The sequence below is a fragment of the Melospiza melodia genome, chromosome 8, assembly GCF_035770615.1.
Source record: "Melospiza melodia melodia isolate bMelMel2 chromosome 8, bMelMel2.pri, whole genome shotgun sequence".
In the NCBI taxonomy this organism is placed as follows: Eukaryota; Metazoa; Chordata; class Aves; order Passeriformes; family Passerellidae; genus Melospiza; species Melospiza melodia.
Window position 1 is genome coordinate 7,062,392 of NC_086201.1, and position 21,862 is coordinate 7,084,253.

The 21,862-nt window shown below is 39.2% G+C and overlaps 1 protein-coding gene across 1 annotated transcript in view; it reads left to right on the plus strand.

Moving 5' to 3' along the window:
- NCKAP5 (NCK associated protein 5) overlaps positions 1-21,862 on the plus strand; it is a 380,696-nt gene that overhangs the window by 122,146 nt on the left and 236,688 nt on the right. The window contains exon 3 of the mRNA XM_063161631.1: positions 19,795-19,872. Coding sequence (XP_063017701.1) covers positions 19,795-19,872 — 78 coding nt within the window. The remainder of the gene's footprint in view (positions 1-19,794; positions 19,873-21,862) is intronic.

Consider the following 21,862-nt stretch of genomic DNA (forward strand, 5'->3'; position numbering starts at 1 on the left):
CTGGCAGGTAAAAATAAGTAACACTCAAGTGAGCCATCTCCTGGAAAACAGATTTTCATAGTCAGTTTTCTTATGCAGGGCAGAGGCAGAGAATAGCTGTGGAGTCTCTGGTATTTAATGTGAGCTGGCAGGAGCACAGCTGGCCCTGACATGTGTCACAACACATAGAGCCAGCATGTGCATGGAAGGCAGCTCTGGTGACTGGGGAGGTTCAGCACTGAAATAGCCTTTGGCCTCTTTATTCCCTCTCTGTGCATCTGTTCTTGGCATGAAGGTGCTTTTAGTTCCCTGTAGAAAGGGCTAGGATCCTTTCATGAACATATTTTCACTCACTGCTCTGGGACATAGTGATCTTTTTCAAGACAATCCTATTTTTTTTTCCACCAAAATCTATTCTCATACAAACCTGTACATAAACTGCCTTCATTCAGATACACAATCTCTAATAATTTCACTCTGCCTGAAGAAGAAAAATTTCATTTAAATAGAAACTTGTGTTTACAGCATCTTGGATAAACTGCCTGCTTAAAAATTCCTACAAAATACACTGAGGTGATATACACTTTTTCATTTACATGAAATAATGCAAGTGGAAATTTCTTGACACTCAGTGTCAGGCATAAAATGCAGTCATGCTGCCAGCTGTGCACCTGCATCCACAGGGGACACCTGTGGATTGCACAGCCACTGAGATCTGTCACTCCAGCTTTCTGTGGAGTTATTTCCCCCTTCCTGGTACATGGAAATTCTGTTGACATCTATAACTTTGTGAGTGTTCTCATTTCAGTTCCTGCTCTCATTACTTATCGCCATTTATTTGGGTAATTTAGCAGTAATTATGCAATGAAAATGGGTGCACTAGGTTCCATGGGTTGGGACAAGGGCTCATTGACTGGGGAGACGATTATCCTGAATTGTTTAACAAAAACCTGCCAAACACCAGCAGCAGGCTCTTGGCAAGCAGAATGGAGTATGGAGAACCACAAGGATGTAATTTATCCATGGCTTGTCTTCACCCTCAAAGGTGGGGTAGTTAGCCCTCGATAGAACCACCATGAAGGTGAATTTTGCTCCATATTTGCCCTATTCTGGGCAATCAGGCAACAGGAGGTGCGGTATGAAATCCTCCAATAAATTCATCTTCACTGGCATAATGCTTCCCTACTCTTTCATTTCTCATCCCCTTTGCAGCCTGCTTGTTTCCACGTATGCAGAAAAGAAGCCTTTATGACATGAGAGTGAAATGCAAAACCTCACTAAAGCTCATGCACTCCATTACATTGGTACCTCAGAGCACTAAATATTCAACAAATAACACTGTGACACTGGCTTTTTTCCTTTTGGAAAACAATTATTAGAAAGTAAGTTCTGGTAAAAGGTCTCAGATTTTTTGATGGACCAAGATTTATAAGTAATTTAGAGATGTAAAGAACTGTATACATTCTAAGTGTAATTATTCATGACTAATCAACCAAACAATTAACATAAAGAAAGGCAGTCCTCTTACTTGCACTTTTGATGTTAAATGAAGGGAGACCAATAATACATAATGAATGAAGATAAAGCCAAATGAATTTCTGAATTTTGTTTGTAGATGAGTACATACATCAAACGGCCATCTGCCCACAGAGAAAGGATTAGAGGTCTGCTACCACTTCCATTCACAGCTGACAAAGGAAGGGAAATACAGTATTTCTCTTCTGTAGCCTCAGTCCAAATCTGTTGCAGATATGGGTGTGATACTTGTGACTTAACATTAGAAGGCCATAAAAAAGTTAGAAACTAAGGATACAAAGTGCCATTTCAAGAGCCATTGTGAACCTCATGAACTTTCACAGAACAGACTGAAAGGTCTGTGATTCACTGATCAAAGTGGGTGTAACACTGACTCTGGAGTTAAAAGCCAGATTTTCTAGAGAGTTTTAGGAAAAGAGAAACAGAATATAAACAATGAAATGAAATGAAATGAAATGAAATGAAATGAAATGAAATGAAATGAAATGATGAAATGAAAATACATCCATATGCTATACATGTTGGCAACTCACATCCAAAATGATTTGGAATGGAGAAAGCCTTGCGTGCACATTATCACTGAATCTTTTGGTACATCTCAGCAAAGACCATATGCTGTATCACAGCTTAGCAAAGATTTTATAGGTCAAGCTGTTAAATAGCAATTTAGTTCATAGGCTGCAGTTTTGAACAGTTACCTCTGCAGAATGTTCAATCTCATTAAAAACTAAAAGCCTTTGTTTCTAGCAGATCACATGAAGCAAAACATTTAGTCTGTTCTGCAATGTTCCTTTTTCACCTCAGATAAATTTTTGGCCAGCAAGAACTAGTGTCTTTGGGAAGGTGTACTTTGAATGTTCATGCAACACTATGTACACTTGTGGTAAAACAAAAGTGAAGAAAGGCTGTCCATGATACAAAACACTGCAAACAGAATTTGGCATTTTTTTATTTTAACAGGTGGCACAACTCTAATTTTCTTCACACAGTTTTCTTTGCATGTTTTTATGTTGTATATATAGATTTAAATGTCAAATTGCAGGCTACTATGGATGTTGTACACTGTGTAATACACATCACCTGCAGCCTTCAGAACTGGAGGAGGATTCAGGTCCTTTCTGAATGCTACCAAACACTATCAGCAAGTAAAAAGTGTTTTTGTCTTCACCACTAAAGGCATTGCAACATCAATGATAGGTGACTGGTTCTGCACACTGGGTCTGAGGGGGAAGGTGATCAGAAATAAGGTCACTTATTTTGGGAATACTTGGCATATATATTTGAGAATATAATCTCAATCTCCCTCTTCAGTGCAAGCTTGTTACATTTTCCTAATTCATTGAAAATTTGTGTGGTTTTGTTAAGATTTAAAAGATGGCAAAAGAGTGAGTATAATTATTACCTGAGTAAAGAGATTCCAGACCTGTGTGATCTATCCAACATGGTTAGCATAAGACAGATACTTAGAAAATGCCTATAAATTGAGAGTTGTCTTCTAGTATTTTCATATTTTTCATTTGAAAAAATGGCTTTGCTGTTTACACTTAGAAATAAAAAGATATATAAAGGTGTGTTTTTGTCTAAAATCCCACAGAGACAGTGCCTCCTAAAGTGCTGGTAGATGATCCCTATTTTAAATGTTAAGTAACTGTTTAATTTATGCTAGGGAAAATAATCTTCTTGACCGTTTTTATTATTATTGGCTGGGACCATATTGTAGTATAAACTGAGAACCCTTTTCCTTTAATTCCTGAAATAATGCCCAGTACTGAGGTTACTGATCCTTTCCCTACAACTGATTTGAGATCTTCTTCCCTAAATCTTAGGATACTGATACTACTGTTAGAAACCTTCTTTCAGAATTAGTGGAAGATCAATTTTTTTCTTAAATTTAGTTATAACTCTGCCCTTTTCTATTCAAGTGTTTATATATGTTTTCTTCACTTCTGTGAGAAAAATAAAATTAAATAGCAACAGACTCATGAGAAACAAACTTTGTATGTTAAGAGCTACTGTCTCTTAGCATGCACCTCTACATCCTTTTGTATTTATATTTATATTTATATTTATATTTATATTTATATTTATATTTATATTTATATTTATATTTATATTTATATTTATATTTATATTTATATTTATATTTATAGTTATAGTTATAGTTAGTTATAGTTATAGTTATAGTTATAGTTATAGTTATAGTTATAGTTATAGTTATAGTTATAGTTTAGTTATAGTTATAGTTATAGTTATAGTTATATTCAGTTAGTGAGTTTGTTTCCTTCACTGCCTTTGGCCAGCTGCAATGTAAAAGTCCAGTTGTTTTAATTCCCATTTTGATTCTGAGACTCTTTCTGTTTGATAACTGGAGATTGCACAGAGAAAATAAAGCATCTGACATTGTGCAAATAAAATATCTGTCCCTTTGTCAGACAGGTTTACAGCCACATAAAAACACCCAAAAGGAGTGAAAACAACTGCTCAAATGTAGAGCAGGCATAAATCTTGTTCCAATAAAGCTGAAAAGTATTAACTGACTCCTGGAGTAAGGGGGGAGAGGGAGAACATAATTTTTTGAGGTGTCCTGTGCTGGAGCTGAGCATTGTTCACTTTTAATTTCCAGTGATCAGACACAGTTATGGGAAAGGCACTCGGGTTTGGCATCTTTCCCTGTGCTTAGCAGGCACTGGAGGTGACATCCAGGGGATCCCAGCTGGGATTCTGAGTGTCTGAGCACTTACACTGGCGCTCAGAAGGATGTTTATATTTTTAAGCTCTAAAGCTCTACACAAATAGGCCGAAGATTTAGCGAGGACACAATAATTGCTTTTCTTTCAACAGCAGGTGACAAATTTCCCACTGAGAAAAATATAAGCCTGCTGCTTTTAGTCATAACAAGAGCAACAGGAGGAAAATAGATGAGAAGGTGGGAAATGTCACCAGTTGTGTCTTGGAAAACATGTTTGCAGGCAAGAGCGAGCCTCTAAGTGCACGAAATTAAAACATTAAATGACAGGTCTATGTTTATTGTTCATGAGCCAAAAGTCCCACAATTTTATCATTTAATAATAATAATTACCTTAAGTTTTTAGATTTCAGAGAATGGTGGGAAATCTTTTTTGTTCCTTTTCCTTGCTGTGTGTAGCACACCTTGACTGAGCAGGGAGCATTTTTGTGTGCCTTGGGTGGTGTGAGGATAGGGAGCAGCCCCGTGGGCTGGTCCAGGGAGGGAGCAGGCTCAGAAAGGGCTTGGATGCTGCTCCTCATGTTTAGCAATGCAGACACACACTGCACTATCACCTTATCACTATCACCTTATCAAGTTAAGGAATAGCAATAACACTACACCTCTCTCACTGAATATCTGATATTTGTAGCACACTGCATCCCTTTCCCTGTTGTTTGCACTCCCTAAACCTGGAGTTCATTTACAAACTCAGTCCTCCTTGTTAGACTGAGACTTTCCTCTGGCTTTCCAAGGCAGGGACAGCAGGGTAGCTGGGCTCCACATCTGACTGTCTCTCTGGGAGCTGATACATGGTGATGGGAAGAATGATGTAAATTGGTGGCAGAAATGGTGAAATCCAGCCTAGAATTGTGCTCAGGTGTCACTGGGATTGCAGTGCTATCCACTAGGAAGCTTTCCCAAGGCTTTAAGGGCATACAAATAATCATTGTGAGACAAATTAGTGCTCTCATATAGATTACTGGTTGTAAATACTTCTGAGTTTGCAGTCATGTTCAAGAATTTCCTCTTGATGGATATTAATATATGCCTCATGTCTTTTTCAGATAAAGCAGTTGGAGCATATCAGTGCCATAAATTCAAAATCAGATGTGGAGGAATTCCTCAGATGTCCCAGGAGAATAGTACATCTCCACATTATTCCAAATCCAAGCTGCATTTTTGATGTACTCTATTGCCTAAGAATTGAATACTGCCTTTTTTAAAACAAAGGTTTTCCCCATGTTGCACTAATCATGGCTAAATGCATAATTATTGATTTATGGAAAGCAGAAAACTCTGCCATGATTAATAACTAAGTATTGGATTTGAAAGCAGAGCTTTAATCAGGAGCATTTTAGGAGACAAATAATCTAAAGGTCTTTTTCAACAAAATTTGAAAGATAAAACCATTCAATATGGCTTGAGACTTATCAGCTGATACATATTGGCACAGGAAATGTAATCTGCTAAAGCAGCAAACAATCACCTGTGCCTGAGATGTCTCCAGAGCTGATTCTGTGACTCCCTTATGGAAAGGGCCTCTCCAGGTTTCAGGGCTGTAAGATTAAGTCACAGGATCTGAATTAAACAAACACTTTTTGAATTAGCTGGTTTTGTACATATATGTGTGTGTGTGTGTGTAATGCACAAGCACAGCTGGCATGTTTAGGATGTCAGGTTAGGATGTAACCAGGCTCAAGGACCAGAAGGACTGAGCTTGTCTTGTTTTCACTCCTGGTCTTGCCAGGGTGACTCAGAGGATGGGACTTATTCAGTGACTCAGTTTCCCCCAGTATGCAGATCAGTCCAATAATCTCTGTGAACTTCTTAACTTTTTTTGGCATTGCAAGAGAGCCTGAAAATTTTGCAGTCTGAAACAGCAGACTCGTTTGCCTTGTCTTAATCCTCCTGTGCACCATATTTACTTTGTGGCTAGACAGATACTCTCATATTCAGCATGTCCTTCTGGCCCCAGGCATGTGATGCATGAATGCAAAGTAATATAAGGGGGAATTCTGCTATCCACACAAGTGATTGAGTCTTTCAAATATGTACAGAGGGAATTTTTCTTCACCTTATTCAGTATGAATGCAAGGAAAGGAATTTATAAGCTTGGCTTCCTTGCCCTCCTCCTCTCAGAAAATGAGAAGCAAAGCAGTGGGATACGCAGGGAGGAATGGGGACACAGTTTTTAAAATTTACCAAAAAGTCAAGAGGCATTTCAGAAATCTCCAAGGAAGCAGAATGAGCACATTCCCATTAAAATCTCTTCAGGTGCCTATCTATGTCTTTGGCTGTTTAAATATCCCATCTAAAACTGTGTTGTTTTTATTCCTTTGTGATTTGTGCTTCTCCGTTCAACAACTGGAGTGACACAGGCAAAAGTGGCTGGACTGAGAGACCCAGGCCATACTGAGCCCTGAGATTTGTTTGTTTAAATAAACACTGCAGGGTCAGGCATTGTCTGAAATCCTACCCCAGCATTCTCATCAGGAGAGGCTACAGCAGGAGATCTGATCAGGGTGTCAGTCACATCCCAGGTGCACATCCCAGTTTCCTTTGGGATCCATCAGGATGTCAGGTCACCTCCCAGGAGCATGGAGACCTTTCCTTTGGGATCCATCAGGGTGACAGGTCACATCCCAGGTGTATGGAGACCTTTCCTTTGGGATCCATCAGGATGTCAGATCCCATTCCAGGAGCATGGAAACCTTTCCTTTGGGATCCATCAGGGTGTCAGGTCACCTCCCAGGTGCATGGAGACCTTTCCTTTGGGATCCATCAGGGTGTCAGGTCACCTCCCAGGTGCATGGAGACCTTTCCTTTGGGATCCATCAGGGTGTCAGGTCACATCCCAGGTGCATGAAGACCTTTCCTTTGAGGCTCTATCCCATCACTGCTGCACAAAAACCTTTGGGTGGAACAGTTCTGTTTTACAAGACTCGGTCATAAAGGGTACTTGGAAGAAAGGGAAGTAAGACAAGAAAAATGGCTTTGCTCACCTGCAAAACTTTTGAGTGCTTCCCTACAAGTCCTTGACCATGAAGTGTTGAGGCACCTTCCTGCTAAGAGCTCTTGCACTGCTGTCACAGTGTGCCACTGTCTCCACATCCAAACAGGGACTGTGGGACACTTGCCTGTGACAAAAATGTCCACTGAGTCCCAAACATGATATTACTGCTGTGTAGCGAGGTGTTTGGTCTAAACTAAAAAAAAAAAAAAATGGAAAGGAGAAGGTGATAAAGGTTGGTTTTCAGTGTAATTTCTCTTTTTCTTCAAGAGAGAAATGGCAGAAGTACCCATGATGTCCATTTATATAGAAGTAATTCAAGAACTTTATACTGACTATCTTGCTTTTCTTCTTAAAGCTTTTGTAGATGATTTATGAAAAGTGTTATTTCTATTATTCAAGCATATGAAAAGAAGCAAATTAACTCATTGCATTATGTGGACAGTCAAAAGAAGAGTTAAATGGACCATACGACTTTCCCTTAAAACATTAATTTTCTTGTGTTGTCTTTGATTTCCTTCATAATAAAATGTTCACAATAGCCACTGGGTATTACTGTATGAAAGATAAATTAGATCATTCCTATTAGATGTAAATCCTTTTCTAGACTTGTCATCAGGACATGATTATTGTAAATTTCTCTATACATGTGAAATGTCTCTCCCTGAACACATTTCCTGTTGGAAAACAAGAGATTTTCTGAGTCTTTTCATTTAGATACTGTCAAGTTGATGGCTATGGAAATGCTTTTTAAATGAATGATTAAGGACTGTATCTAAAGTTTTGAAATTGGTTTTTTTCCCCTGAATAAGTTTAATTCTGCAGCATCAAGGAGACCTGCAGATGCTCAGGCCTTCTCACAGCAAAGCCACACATTACATGGGCACAGCTCAGTGGGGGCAGCAGCTCAGTTTTATGACTCTCTGGATGTCTGTAACACCTGAAAACCACACTTAAATGGTGGGCCTCTCTTTATGTGAGGAGTGAGACATCACTCTGTGATTTCTGATGCAGCTGGGCATCTGGGAGACCTGCCCTGCCTGAGCTGTGGGGCAGGGCAGAACCTTCAACTCTGATCAACCCTTTCAAAAATAATAACCATGAAGGGCATGTTGGTGTAGATGATACAGATTTGAAACAGGAAAGAAGCACTTTCTGGGCTGGAACCTCTCTTAACTGCTAAAGTTTCTTGAAGCTGTTGTTTTGGGTATTTTTCTCCTCTGATTTAATGTGAGGTCAGAATTTCTGATCCAGACTATGCATGCAAACATCCTAAGGCTTAGCAAATGAATCTAAATCGTTAGCTCTTGTGAGAACCATACAGTAAACTGTCTGTGAGTCATGCATGGAGCATCTACACAGTTCAGTTGCAGAATTTCAACCTTTCTGTTGTACATCAATTATTGACACTAGTTTTGAATAGTCAGAAACACGAGATGCTTAACAAGTGCTAGATAATAGCAAGAGGCCAGTACATTCCAGAGTGTTTGTGTACAATAATTACTATCCCCAAATGAAACTTTTTTAAACCAGTGTTTGAAAATCTTTTGGTCCAATTAGTCTAAAAATCATGCATCAGCAGTAGAGAGTGAAACCTGACGACTTTGAGCTTTTTGTCTATGTTTATTTTGAACTGATGGTGGCTTCAGTTAATTCCCTCATGGTCAGCATGGTTCCAACTGAAGCTGGCCCATAACACCCTTACACACTGGAAATGGGATGTCACCTTCATGTGAAAAAAATGCTTTTAGGTACATGATTGACACGTGGTGGGTTTTATAATTTGCTCTCTCTGCCTCAGAACAATGAGAGCCAAGGCTTCTGCAGGAAATTGTGTCTCTGCCTCTGGTTCCCAAGACAGAGACACTGTCTAAGCATCACAAATTTGGCACTAGAGTAGTGGGTAGGCTAGCAGGACTCATCACTGGTTGCCATAGATTTTCCAGTTGATGATGATAAAGGTCTTTAAAATGTAATTCAGTTAAATATCACAAAGAACTTTTCCAGTAAGCTTCAGTTAACACAAGATTGTATTGCCAGAAATATAAAGATTTATGCTTATATATTTCCACTTTTAATTCCTATTAAGGTTCCTGTGGATTAAAGATTCATGTGTAAGAAACATGGACAGCTAAGTATATCACTTTGTATAGCACACATAAAATTAAAGGCATTTTAAAAGTTACATTTTGCATGCTAACTGGCAAGATGGTGTATAAAACAAAAAGCTGTCATGTAATCTGAATTGTGTCTATATATCCTGTGTAGCAGCCAACAATGAATATTTATCTAAGCAAATATTTTCCAGCCTTTCATGCTACAGTTTGTGTTTGTTTCAGTCTGATTTGAATAAACAGAATGCTCTGCAATAACTGTAACTAATATCTTTAGGCACATAACATTTGAGATGGATCTGCAATTCAGTGCAGTAGTATTCAATTGCAGAAAAATTATTAGCATTAACCAGGAGGTAAATTACAGCTCTGATTTCACTGCTACTGCATTGTACCTGTGAATTCTATATTGCTGAATGAAATTTAAGTTTCACTTTAATTTTTATGAAAAGGAAATAGATTATTGTTAAATTGAGCAGCACCATTATGTTTGTTTAACATCTACAATATATGGCATAATGGAGTCACAAGTGTTCAGGAGACAGAGAATAATAGTGAACCATATCACTTATAAAAGCACATGATAATAATGGTTATTAATGGTTAGAACTGTAGTATGCAGGATTTGAGGAGGGAGTTTTTCTTTGTATCATAAGTTAAGGGGAAAACCTACCAATTCTTATTTTATGAAAGGATTTGTATTAGGCTCAGTTACCCCTACACATTAAATTCAATAACTGGCATTCAAATCCACCCCAGGAAATGCCCCCCAGGAGCTCTCCTGCTGCCATTGGGCATCTCCCACTTATCCCATGGGTCTTTTAATTGTGCCAGTGCAAATTGCACCATCCCAGACTGTGCCTATGGCTGGCAGTTTTTACAGCCTTGGTGGGATGACAGGGTTGGGGTTGCAGCCCAACAAGAAATTGTCCTTGCAGTGCTTTTGTGCTTTCTGTTCCACACAGATTTGACTTGGAATTAGTGTCTGTAACTAAAGGCACTGCTTTGGCTTAGGTAATTAACAGGCCTACAGAACATAACACACAGCCTGTGTGCTGTTTGCTGACACAAATGTTCCAGTTCTTTTTTCCTTTCTGGGATTTTACTGAACCCTCTGCTTATAGCTTGCCATTAAAGTGAAACATTTTCCTTCCACTAAATCCACTTTCACTAAATCCCTGATACACTAAAAGTTTATCTCCATCCAGGATCACATGATGCTGTCTAGCCTACACACCACTTAGGAAATGCCAAACTTCTTATGATTAATCCCCTGACCCAGAAAGTCCGGTCCCATTGTGCTGCCTGCCTGTCCTGCATGGGGACTGTGAGCTCCTCACGAGAAATCTGCTTTGCAGAACAGTGCACCTTCCTCCCATATGGAACTGAATAGTTATTTACAAGAAAATACTTTGAATGTTGCAGAGGTGTTTTTTAAAAATGTTCCTACCTTCAGATATCTACAAGCAGGGCATTAATGAATGTTTTTAATGCATTAATGAATGCTTTTATTTACTTGGATATCTCATGGAAATTAGTCCATGAGTTAGACATGGAGGGTTGAAGAAAAAGTGTGATTTGGGCAGCAGTTTACAACTGATCCATGCCTAGACTCAGTTGTGTTCTACAATCATTCAATACCCAAAGCTGAACCTGATGCAAGACCTGGTAGTGAAAATAAATGTATTTCAAGCAGAGTTGACAAAACTCCCTATAAGCACAATTCCTGCTTTGTTTATAATAAACTATGAAAATTTAGAGGTATATTTTTGTGTTAGCTTCAGATTAATTTCTTTTTTCTCTGTGCACAGAGTGAAAAATGAACAGGGGATGTTTAGGAGCATATTTATTAGCATGTTCCATCATTTTTCTGTGTGTTTGTGTTTATGTATCATGCAGATGAGATGGATGGATGTAAGTAGTCCCACTAAATTCAGCATACCAGGAAGGGATGGAGTGCTGGAAGCAGCTTCTGAGATTTTCTGAGCAATGTTCCATTATTAACTCAGAGACAATCTTTTCTTGACTATAGATATGCACAGGAAAGACATTGCAAACAGAACCATTGACATGGAGATTAATTTTCAAAATGTGCTATAACCAGTTCTCTCCTCTGTGTGAAAATGGTTGTGGTTAGAGCAGAGCACAGTGGCAGGTGGACAAAAGAGGGGTGGTTGGAGAAAACAAATGAAATTTGTCTGGAAAAGAGGTCCCAGCCTGTGGTGATGTAAATGATCTGCTCATCTCCAGATTCCCTGATTTCCATCCATACATTACCCCAAAGATAATTTGGGGTTTGCTAAAGCTCAAGTTATCCTTGTCCTTAGAGTGGGGGTCAGAATCTAGAGATCCTCAGAACTTTTCCTCACCTTATTTTGTCCTTGTTTGGACATATTTCAGCATCATCAGATTGATGTGTCTGTAACATTGTGATGGATTTTTAACCTTATATTGAGATATTTTATATATGGGAATGGAGCCCACAAGAAAGACAGAGCTGGTGTTTTTACAAGAGCATGGAGTGAGAGGACAAGGGGGAGTGGATTCAAACTGGGAGAGGTTCAGATTTGGGGTTAGGAGCCCTGGCACAGGGTGCCCAGAGTAGCTGTGGCTGCCCCATCCCTGGCAGTGTTCAAGGCCAGGCTGGATGGAGCTTGGAGCAACCTGGGCTAATGAAAGGTGTCCCTGTCCATGGCAGGGGAGCTAAAACTTGATGGTCCTCAAGGTGCTCTTCAAACCAGGCCATCCTATTACTATTTATAGTATATACTTTATAATTTTTGCTGTTGACTAATAGCATCTACTGAACGAGCATCTACTCTTTGTTTGTTTAAATTGTTTGTTTAAATTCATTTAGTAGAAATGAAACCAGATGAACATAGTCTTGACTTTTGTTTATGTACATTGTTCCTCATCAGAAGCTGCCAGGATAAATGTGAGGACAAGTGATAACAAAGCAATTACAGAAAATGGTTGAGAAAACTTCAGATCCTGAGGTATTTGTTGTTGGATAGATGGCAGTGGTTATTCCAAGTGAGTTAAAAAGTCTGGTGCATTCTGAGAATGAAGCATCTTTATCTGTGAATCCCAAACATCCTGAATACGCTCAGAGTTAAATTTTCCCAACTCTACAATAGATCCCATCAATGTTTTTCCATCCTTGTTGTAACTCCTGGTCCTCTTTAGACAGTAGGAGTCATATGCAAGTGCCATATGTCTACATAAGTCAAATGCCTCCCATCAGCAGTTCTTCCATGTGTTGTGGTTGATTTATATTCATAAAAAACATTCAAGAAATGATTCAGAAATTGTAATTACTCGGTAATGTCAGGAATTGATTAATTAAATGTTCCAGTGTTTACTCTGCATTTTTAAGGCTGCTAACATTTCTGGGCATTTTCTTACAGCATCAGAGTGTTTTCTGGGTGAAGTTTATTAATGTAAATTGGATTTGACATAAACAAGACTACAGCTAATTATTTCATGTAAATATACACACTGTGTAGCAGCAAACTTATAAAATCTGCACATCTTCCTACTATGTTTTTTTTAAACTCTGGATGTCTGTTTTAGCTAAATAGCAAATTGTCTGTTTTAGCTAAATAGAAAATTTCTGTTACCTTAAATTATACTGTCACCTTTTCCTTCATGGAATTGCTGAGCTGAAAACATTTGTGTCTCTCTGACACCTTCTTGACTTACACATGGTCATCAATAACTTCCAGCAACCAGGAACTCTTACATGTACCAATCTCTGTTCATTTTATATTTCCCTGCAAGACAGATTTTATACTCAGTGAGGACCAGAACTTTCCATAAGCTGCAGCAAATGGGAGAGCAGCCCCAGACCTGCCCAGGAGACACAGCCAGGGTGCTCTGACACAATCTGCTTGTCCATATTCTTTCCTCTTCCTGGCCAAAAGACAATTTTTCCCATTTCCTGCTGAAATCTTTGGCTGGTCCAGTGGTCTTGTTGACATTTTTAGTAGGTTGGAAGTTCAAAGGGTTCTTGGTGGTTTTTTTCCTCTGGGACAAGCACTGATGAGTGCAGTCCATACTCTGCACCATCACCTGCATCTGCTGCAGCTCCTGCTCTGTGGCTCAGGGTCAGGCCCTACCCAGCCTCTAGAACCTCGGGATAGGAGGGTATCCATGGAGATTTGGCCTTTATGGAGACAGCTTTGGCTCCACATCCAAATTAAGGGCATCCTCGTGTTGATGCTGTAGGGATGTATTGCTCAATCACTCTGCTCATGGGTGTTAAAAGCTCCACAACTTAGAGGATGTCAATGCAAACTTTCCCACTATTATATCATCCTTTTCTATTTCAAGATGACTCTAGTAAATTTCAGGTAAGGCTTTGTATTTGTTTTTACTGATTTATACTTTCAGGGGAAGAAAATCAGCCAAAAGCAGCATTGATTTGCCTGCTGGACAAAACGTCGAGTTTCCTTCTCTTCAATGGAAGAGATTTGCTCAATATTTAGCAGAAAGAGCTAAATGGAATGATTTGCTCAATATTTAGCAGAATAACATAATTTACATAGCTTGCTATTTGCATAGGAAAAATATTAATTTGTTTGCAACTACCCAAAAGAGCTGCAGATCTGAACAGCATTCCTCTGAGAAATATCCCTGCATCCCTGTCCTCAGGGTGCAGAATCTGTCTATCAGCCAATGAGCTTGTGCTGTTTCAGGTTTTGTTAAACTCTGCTGTGTCTGTGGATGGTGCTGGTTAATAGGGTGCAAAGTGGAAGCCAAGCAGCAGCAGAGGGAAAACCCAGCTGATTGTTTATGAAAACAACTGGCTCCAGATGAATTGGCAAATCAGTTTTAATCACTGCAGCTGAGATGTAATATGAACTGTTCACTGAAGCTTAAGTGATTTTGAACAATTAAGAAATTTGCTCAATATATTTATTAAAATAATCATTACTGCTTTTTCCATAATGGTGTAATGTGCACAAGGGCTCTTGCCAGCCTCCTGCTCCATTGCAGAGGCTCTCAATGTACATTTTCATGCCAGTTATTAATAAACCTGACAATTAAAATATTGACAATTAAATCAGCAATAATGGCAGTTTTAAAAAATATTATTTTCTCCACATGGTTTAGCTTTCATTGTTATTTAGGAGCAAAAGTGAGTAGTAAGCCAGGTGTGGTATTGAAAGGAGTGAAAAATTACTAATCCTAAAGGGTTTTATGTTTTTTATACCTGATTTCTTTTTAGTGTGCAGCAGAAAGCTCTCTCAATTCTCATTGCTATTGCTTTTGGATATGAAAAACATTGTCTAGACAAGAACACATATATATATATAAATATATGTGTGTGTCCTCTTAGGCTGCTGGAAAAAAGTCTATTTTCTATCAAGGGTTTATGCAGCAGGATGAAAACAAAAATAAATATTTTACAAAAGTTATAATATTCTCTGAAGTCACTCCCCCTAGATTTAAAGCTTTACCCCAGGGCACTGTTCCAAGATCCTTCAAAAATTACTCATGTAATTCCACACTCAGTGTAACAGCTTAGATATCCCCCTTTTTGCTCTGCTAACATAATTTCCTAATTGCAACAGTCTGCTGTTTAGCTGCAGACAGCTTTGTTGTTGTTTGATTTCTAGTAACCTTTCCCTGTGAAATTGTGACTTCCTGAACTGCAGCAGATGATTGTGGGCTCTCCATGGAGCTCCCTGTCTCCAGGCTCTTGGAGGAACTCGTCTGTGCCCTTATCCCATTGCTCACTCGGTTTTCTCTGCTCCCCAGCGACCAACATTTTCCTCTGTGGAGCCCAGGAGCCTGAATCTGTGCTGAATCCTGCCTGCTTCCAAATCCAAATATTGGGGGAATCAAGGGGAAGTGTTGTGGAAGCGTGGGCTAGGGCAGTGTGCACAGAGTTTGCTCCAGCCAAGCCAGGAGTGCAATTAGATGTGCCAGGGGAAAATGGAAAGCTCAGGGCTGTGCAGGCCTGGATATGATGTTTACCTCCCAGCCCTGCTTCAAAACCGGTCTGCAGGAACATGAGTGCCAGCCCAGTCTCTGTCCCAGTTCCCTGTTTTCTGCACAGCTCAGGCATCTCAGTGCCCGAGGAGCTTGATCAGGACAGGAGAGCACTGGCAGGGGGACAGTGGCCGTGTCCCCATGTGCCTGGCTGAGGTGTGTGGGTTTGGGGCAGCTGGGCTGGGGTACCCATGCTGCAGGAGGGGCCAATGTCACAAGAAAAGCAACACTCCATTTTCAGAAGACTTCAAACCTGTTTTTATTACAGCATGCATGCTTTTTATACATTCTTACAAAACACGTAAGTTTACACTTCACTCATTGGCCATGAGAGACAATCAAAGTGCTTATAGAAATTTGCAGGTTTCTCTTATTTATCCTCCTTCCCTTCTTGGTTTCTACATCAATGACCTTGCTAGAAAATTCTTTCAGGGGTAAATATGGATCCTCTTACCAAACTTTTCTCTATCTCACAGAAGTTGCTGTAAAACCTTTTCCACAGGCCAGTCCCACCCATGGCCCAGCTGCCCAGGGCAGCCAGGCAAGCTCCTGAGTGGCCCTATTGAATTAAGTACGTAATCAAGTGATTTGCTGGTATCCTTAATCCTTTTCACATCTCACTAAGCTCATTAAACTCTCTTTGATACCAAGCTGTGCAAGTTCCTTAGGAGAGGCAGGGACTGTGTACTGTTCCTTTGGCTTGAATTTATCACCTCCAGCTTCCAGCCAGGGACTCCTGTGCTGGGAGCCTAAGGTTGCTTGAAGGGTTTGCTCTGCAACAATGGATGGGAAAATGTTCTGTGTGCTGGATAATTTTTGATACCCTGCCCAGCACAACAACAGGGATATGCCAGAACAAATACCCAAGTAACCAACCAAAATACCGAGCAGTGGATCCCGGGCCTCAGTGGAGGCACTTCATTTCCTTTCTCTTCTCTGTTTTTTCCTGACAGCCATCCAGATAACAAAGAAAAGAAAAACAAAACGCTAAAAAACTAGCAAAACAATTAAGCATTGCAAAGTGAGATATTTAGTACTGTCAAAACCCCCATTTCTAGGTGTGTTTCTAGGCTTGTGCTTCAACTCAAATCAGCAATAATCTGGGTAAAGCACTTCTCTAATGCTCTCTAAATTAGATGAGCTGTATGTGACATTTGCATGCCATCTCTTCCTGTATGCCAGAATACATGCAGCTGTTAGAAAGGTTTTCTACTGCATTTAAACATATACAGAAGCTTTTGTCCTTAAAACAGTGCCATCACAGGAGGATAGAGGGAGAAGTTAATTTCTCATGGCTGCAAGGTAACTACATTAGAAGAGAAGGGACATGTTTCGCTCATTATTCTGAAAGGGATTTTAATTTTTTGTTTGTTTGTTTAAATTTTGAACTTCTCAGTAATCCTGGAAGTTGTGAGGAATGGCTGGAGGTAGGAGGGGGACTCCAGGCAGAGCCAGTGCAGGCTGCTGAGCTCTAGTCCAGGTGTGGACAGCAGCATGGATGGCACTTCCACCATCAGCACAATTGCTATGAAACAGCATCAAATGTACATAAATACTTGAATATGGAGTCTACGACTTCAGATTAAAAATGCTGTGTCATTTCAGAGATATTGGCTTGGTCTTACAGAGCTTTACCCCCTCCTGCTCTGCAGTGTCCATTGTTCTAGGGGGAGCAGGAAGAATTGTGACCCCCTTCTGAAACCCTGGGGCAGCTGTGCTTTTACAGCCTCTCTCTCATTTGATTGCTCTGTCTCATTAGTATCTATTATGAGTGACATCATGATTTTTATATAGTTTACATCAGAGAATGAGGCTCCACATAATCTTTCACACTCCACAGTTTTCTGTGCTACTCAGAGCCTGCATGGCACAAGCATTCACAGGACAGGGCTCCAAGAAAGCCACCAAATACTTGTATTTCCCCTCTAGGTGTGATCTATTGGGCACTCTGAAGTGCTTTAATGAACTGCATACATCGTCTTGTTGAACATAAAGTCAGAGAATCATTTAGGTTGGAAAAGACCTTTAAGGTCATTGAGTCCAACCATAAACCAGTGTGATTACTTTGGGGTTTTTACTCACATTTTCTGCTGTCACTGAATGTGTCAAGCTATTCTAAATCACAAAGTTGCTCTAAATCTCAAGTGACTGTTTGCTATTTGCTTCCCACTGACAAAATAACACTGGGTCCTGATCCAGGGATGGCAGAATTTATCTTATTGGGACAGTTGATAAGAGAAGAGAGCAGAAACCTGGGCTTAGGGAAAGAGACCTTGTCTGGAGCAGATGGCTGGCTGCAGCCACAGCTGGCATACGAATGTGCCAGGAGAAAGGAGGTGCTGCTAACCACCATCAAACCATGGCTGACTGTTTTACATCACTTCTGCACACTGACAAGATTACATACTCCCAGGTTGCTGGCTTTTAAAGACAAACAGAATAATATTTCTGATCTGTCACAGGAAACCCTTAGCATTAAGTCAGCAGTCATATAGGATAAACACAGGCTTTTCTTTTCCCCATTGTCCTTATTTCCAGAAAACGGTTTTAAGAAAATTGCTTCAGACTGAGGGTTTTATATTATCATGGTAGAATTGATGCAGAATAAAACTGCTGATCCCATCTTTGCCTGTAGGGCAAAGTGCACTGATGAATAAATCAGGAATATTGTTTAATATTACATTAAAAAGATGTAAAGGTATTAATACTAATTTATGCCAGATTCATTGTAGTAAAAAATATAAACTAAAATAGGCAACTTGTTTTAAAGAACTAGGTACTGCAACTAATCATCATTATATATTTGTACAGTATATATTTGGTGAACTCTAATATATGTGTATTGCAGAATTTATTAGAATAAGCTTAGAAGAAGCTTGCTGTTTAATTGCTACTGAAGCTCATGGTGTTTCTCAGGATTTCCATTATTTAAGAAACAGCTATGTAATGCTTCTATTTACAGCAGTTTAAATGAAATTTAAACTTGGGGCAATCACAAAGTTTAATGGAAAGTTTTGCAGTACCCAAAGCTTTTCAAGCCATGCAGTTTGAGCAGGATATGGCTGAGAAGCTTTTGCAGAGGCTCCTTGGGAGCTGAGTCCTACTCTTGCTTACCGTGGACAGAAACATGGAATCACTTGGAACAATTCCAGTCCTGAAAAATAAAAATGTACATTTATATATAAATTATGGTCATTAAAATCAGCTAACATTTATCTTCACCTTGAGGAGACACAATGATGTACAGTCTCTGTAGTGGCTGTCTCATAGTCCTGCTCATGAAGACAAATGGCTCGAAAGAACAAACCACTTTGCAACAAAATCTATATTTGTACACAAAAGAAATAATAACAGTGAAGAGACAACTTCTAATACAAACAGGAACCTCACAAAGTGATTCTGTGATGAGTCCAAAGGTAAAACAGTGGAGCTATAAAAATTGAGCTTTTGTCTCCAGAAAGTGGAGATGGATTCTTTACTCCAATACTTGCAATTTCCTGCAGTATGAGGTTTAAGACATATTTTTGCTGTGCTGAGATATTTCAGGACAGTTATATTATTACTGATAGACTTTCAGAATAATAGTAATGTGACTGTGTTGGTACTGCTGTCATCCAAATTTATCATATTATATCATGTTATTCTGTGGGCTCATTCTGAAATATTTGATATAAATAACACTGATGTTGCCTTCCTCCTGGAAATGAGGTGGTGTATTTCTATTACTGACAGATTTCTCTGCTGAGAATAAACATCATCTCTTTGCATTGAGTTAAAGAATAGGCTTCAATAGGAAAAAATCCAAATTTTTCATCTGGTCAAGATTATTTATCAGAAGTTCTGTCTAGACACAAGTACAGGAGCTTTCATAGAGCTGATATTTCAAGTTATTGCATCTGCAAAAGTTGGACTGGAAAATAATATAGGGGCTGAGTTATAGCTTCATTTTCAAATAGGGTACATGCTATAGCATTTTTCATACTTTCCATAAAATAAATATTTGAGTCAAATATTCAGTTCACTTTGATTAATATCTAAAGTAAACAAAATGTGCACCAAAACCAATGACTGCACTGCTGGGCAGTTATTTTTCAGTCTGGATCCAGGGAAGATTATTCTGGGCTTGGAATATGGATATGAATTTATATGTACACTAATTTTTTGTACTGCTGGTGTATCCTTAGTGCCTCTTGTCTTCCCCTCAAATAATCTCTGAAGTGTGCATTAGGCTACTGCCCTGTTCATGTAATATGAATCCAAATGTGAATTTAACCTAGATTTTTACATCACTGTGATTTCTATGTATATGGGATAACTTTGGGAGCAAAATCAAAGTGCACTCCACAAACTGATTCTGACTGCTTTTGACTCAAAGTTTTACAAATACTTTGAACATTGAAAAACTAATATTGTAATAATTTTTCCTTTAGGAATACATGGACTCCAACAAATACATAGAGCATTTAGTGACTCAGCTGGAAGAACAACGCTGGAATTTATGGAGGCAAGTACTGTGCCACACATGTTTATTTATGTTGCCATTTTGGAAATGATACTGCAATCCACAGTTTCCATTTTTGAGTTCAGATGAATGATTGGCTATTCAGTTTCTCCATTTTTTAATTCTTTGCAGAATACCAAATCTTAGCTCATGAAATAAGCAGGGCAGCACACACCAGTGGAATCCTGCCTTTGTTAATCAGGGCAGTTTCACACATGTACAAGTTTACTCATGTTACAGTTTCTAGGCAGTGGATGCTAACTCTCCTTCAGATCCTTTCAACTGGACTGAATTTCAGAAATTGTCTTATATCTTTGAATATAAGTGTTTTCATTGAATGGCACACAAAATCTAGCCAAAATACCACTATAGCAGCATGACCAATTGAGAGTTTGGAAATTAAAATAAAGACAGGGTTACAATTTTGCAGTGCTCTGGATTTTCTACATCTTCTCTGTTCATGCTGCCCAGACTTCACCCTGGTTTAAGCAGAGCAGGGATTCCACATGCTGATGGGTGTTTCTATGCTGCCTACAGCAAATTTGGTAACTGCTCAAATCCTATCTAACACAACATTTCATACAAAGGAAATGGGATAATAGCAGTGATAAAATTTCTTCAACATTCACAGCAATTTTTTTAATGCAATATTTAACTTTTTTTTTTCTGAAGACATATGAACAATGACAGTCTTTTAAAACACAGTCAAATATAAAAGTATCTTCAGGGAATAATTTAATGTTCATAGACTGAAACCTATTTCACCTTAGTTCCGATAGAGTGAGAAATAATGATCTGTCTGATTTTTCAGGTGAATGCCTCTCATGTACAAAAAAAGAGCGACTTTGCACATGCCAGTATTAGTTCTGCACCTCACAAACTTATCTCTACAATATAAAGTAGTATCCCAGCATTTACAGCTTGCAGCATTATGATATTGACTCTTACTTATAGGCAAACTCCTAAAGTTTATGCCTAATTCCCCCTTTCCTTAAAAAGTAGCCAAATATAATTGGCACAAAAAGGTGAAATTTTCATTTAACATTGCAGAGTTCAGGAGAATAACTTTGTAAGAATGAAGGTGATAACATTATATGCAGATGACACTACTGTGATTAAATATAAATGAATTATAAAAATTTAAAATATTTAAAGGTCTTTGAAGAGTAGCAGGGGTAGTGTCTTTATTATAAACAGACATACAGATGCATTCTGAAAATTCAGTGGTTTTAAAAAACCAAAACCATTACTCTATTTTAACACTATTTATTTTTATTATTATTTTTATGGTGTGTTGGCATAAAAAGTTAAGACTGGTAATGAGCACTACAAGAAAAACCCTTCTGGTTCAGCCAGTCTTCTTTGAACACTTTATTCCTCCCTTTGAAATCTCTGAGAAGTTCCATGGTGAGGATTATGCTAATAGCTGGCACTGCACAGGGGCAGTGCTGGGCTGTCCACAGGCAGACAGATGTCCCAATAAATCAGCAGAGCCCTCTCCTCAGCCTTCATTATGCTGCTGATTTGTGGTGCACGCTCTGAGCCCGGTGGGTCAGCGGGCGCTGAACCTGACATTGAGCGATAACCCCGCGGTGTCAGGGCGAGCCCATAAACCTGACACTCACAGATCCTGCCCCTTTGGCTCCCCCAGCCTCACCCACAGCCAGCACAGATTTATAGTGCCCAGGCTGGGGCACAGGAGGCTAAACCCGCTGCCATGGCGTGCATATCAATTTTACATTTCCTTTACATCTCCACACGTACAATGGGACCCTAAAAGACATGTGGGGGCCAAAGTTTCTTTTCAGTTTAGAGGACAAACTGTTTACACATGGCATTAGCATCTGCTGTGGAACATTTATTGCTGTAATTGCTGTCCCAGGAGGACTGGCAATGGTTAGGTCACGTTTTATGGCTTTCCACTAAAGCAGACCTCTAACCCAGCTTCAGATTCCTTGTTCTTAAAACTTGACAGTACCTCAGTAGTTTGTGAAGAT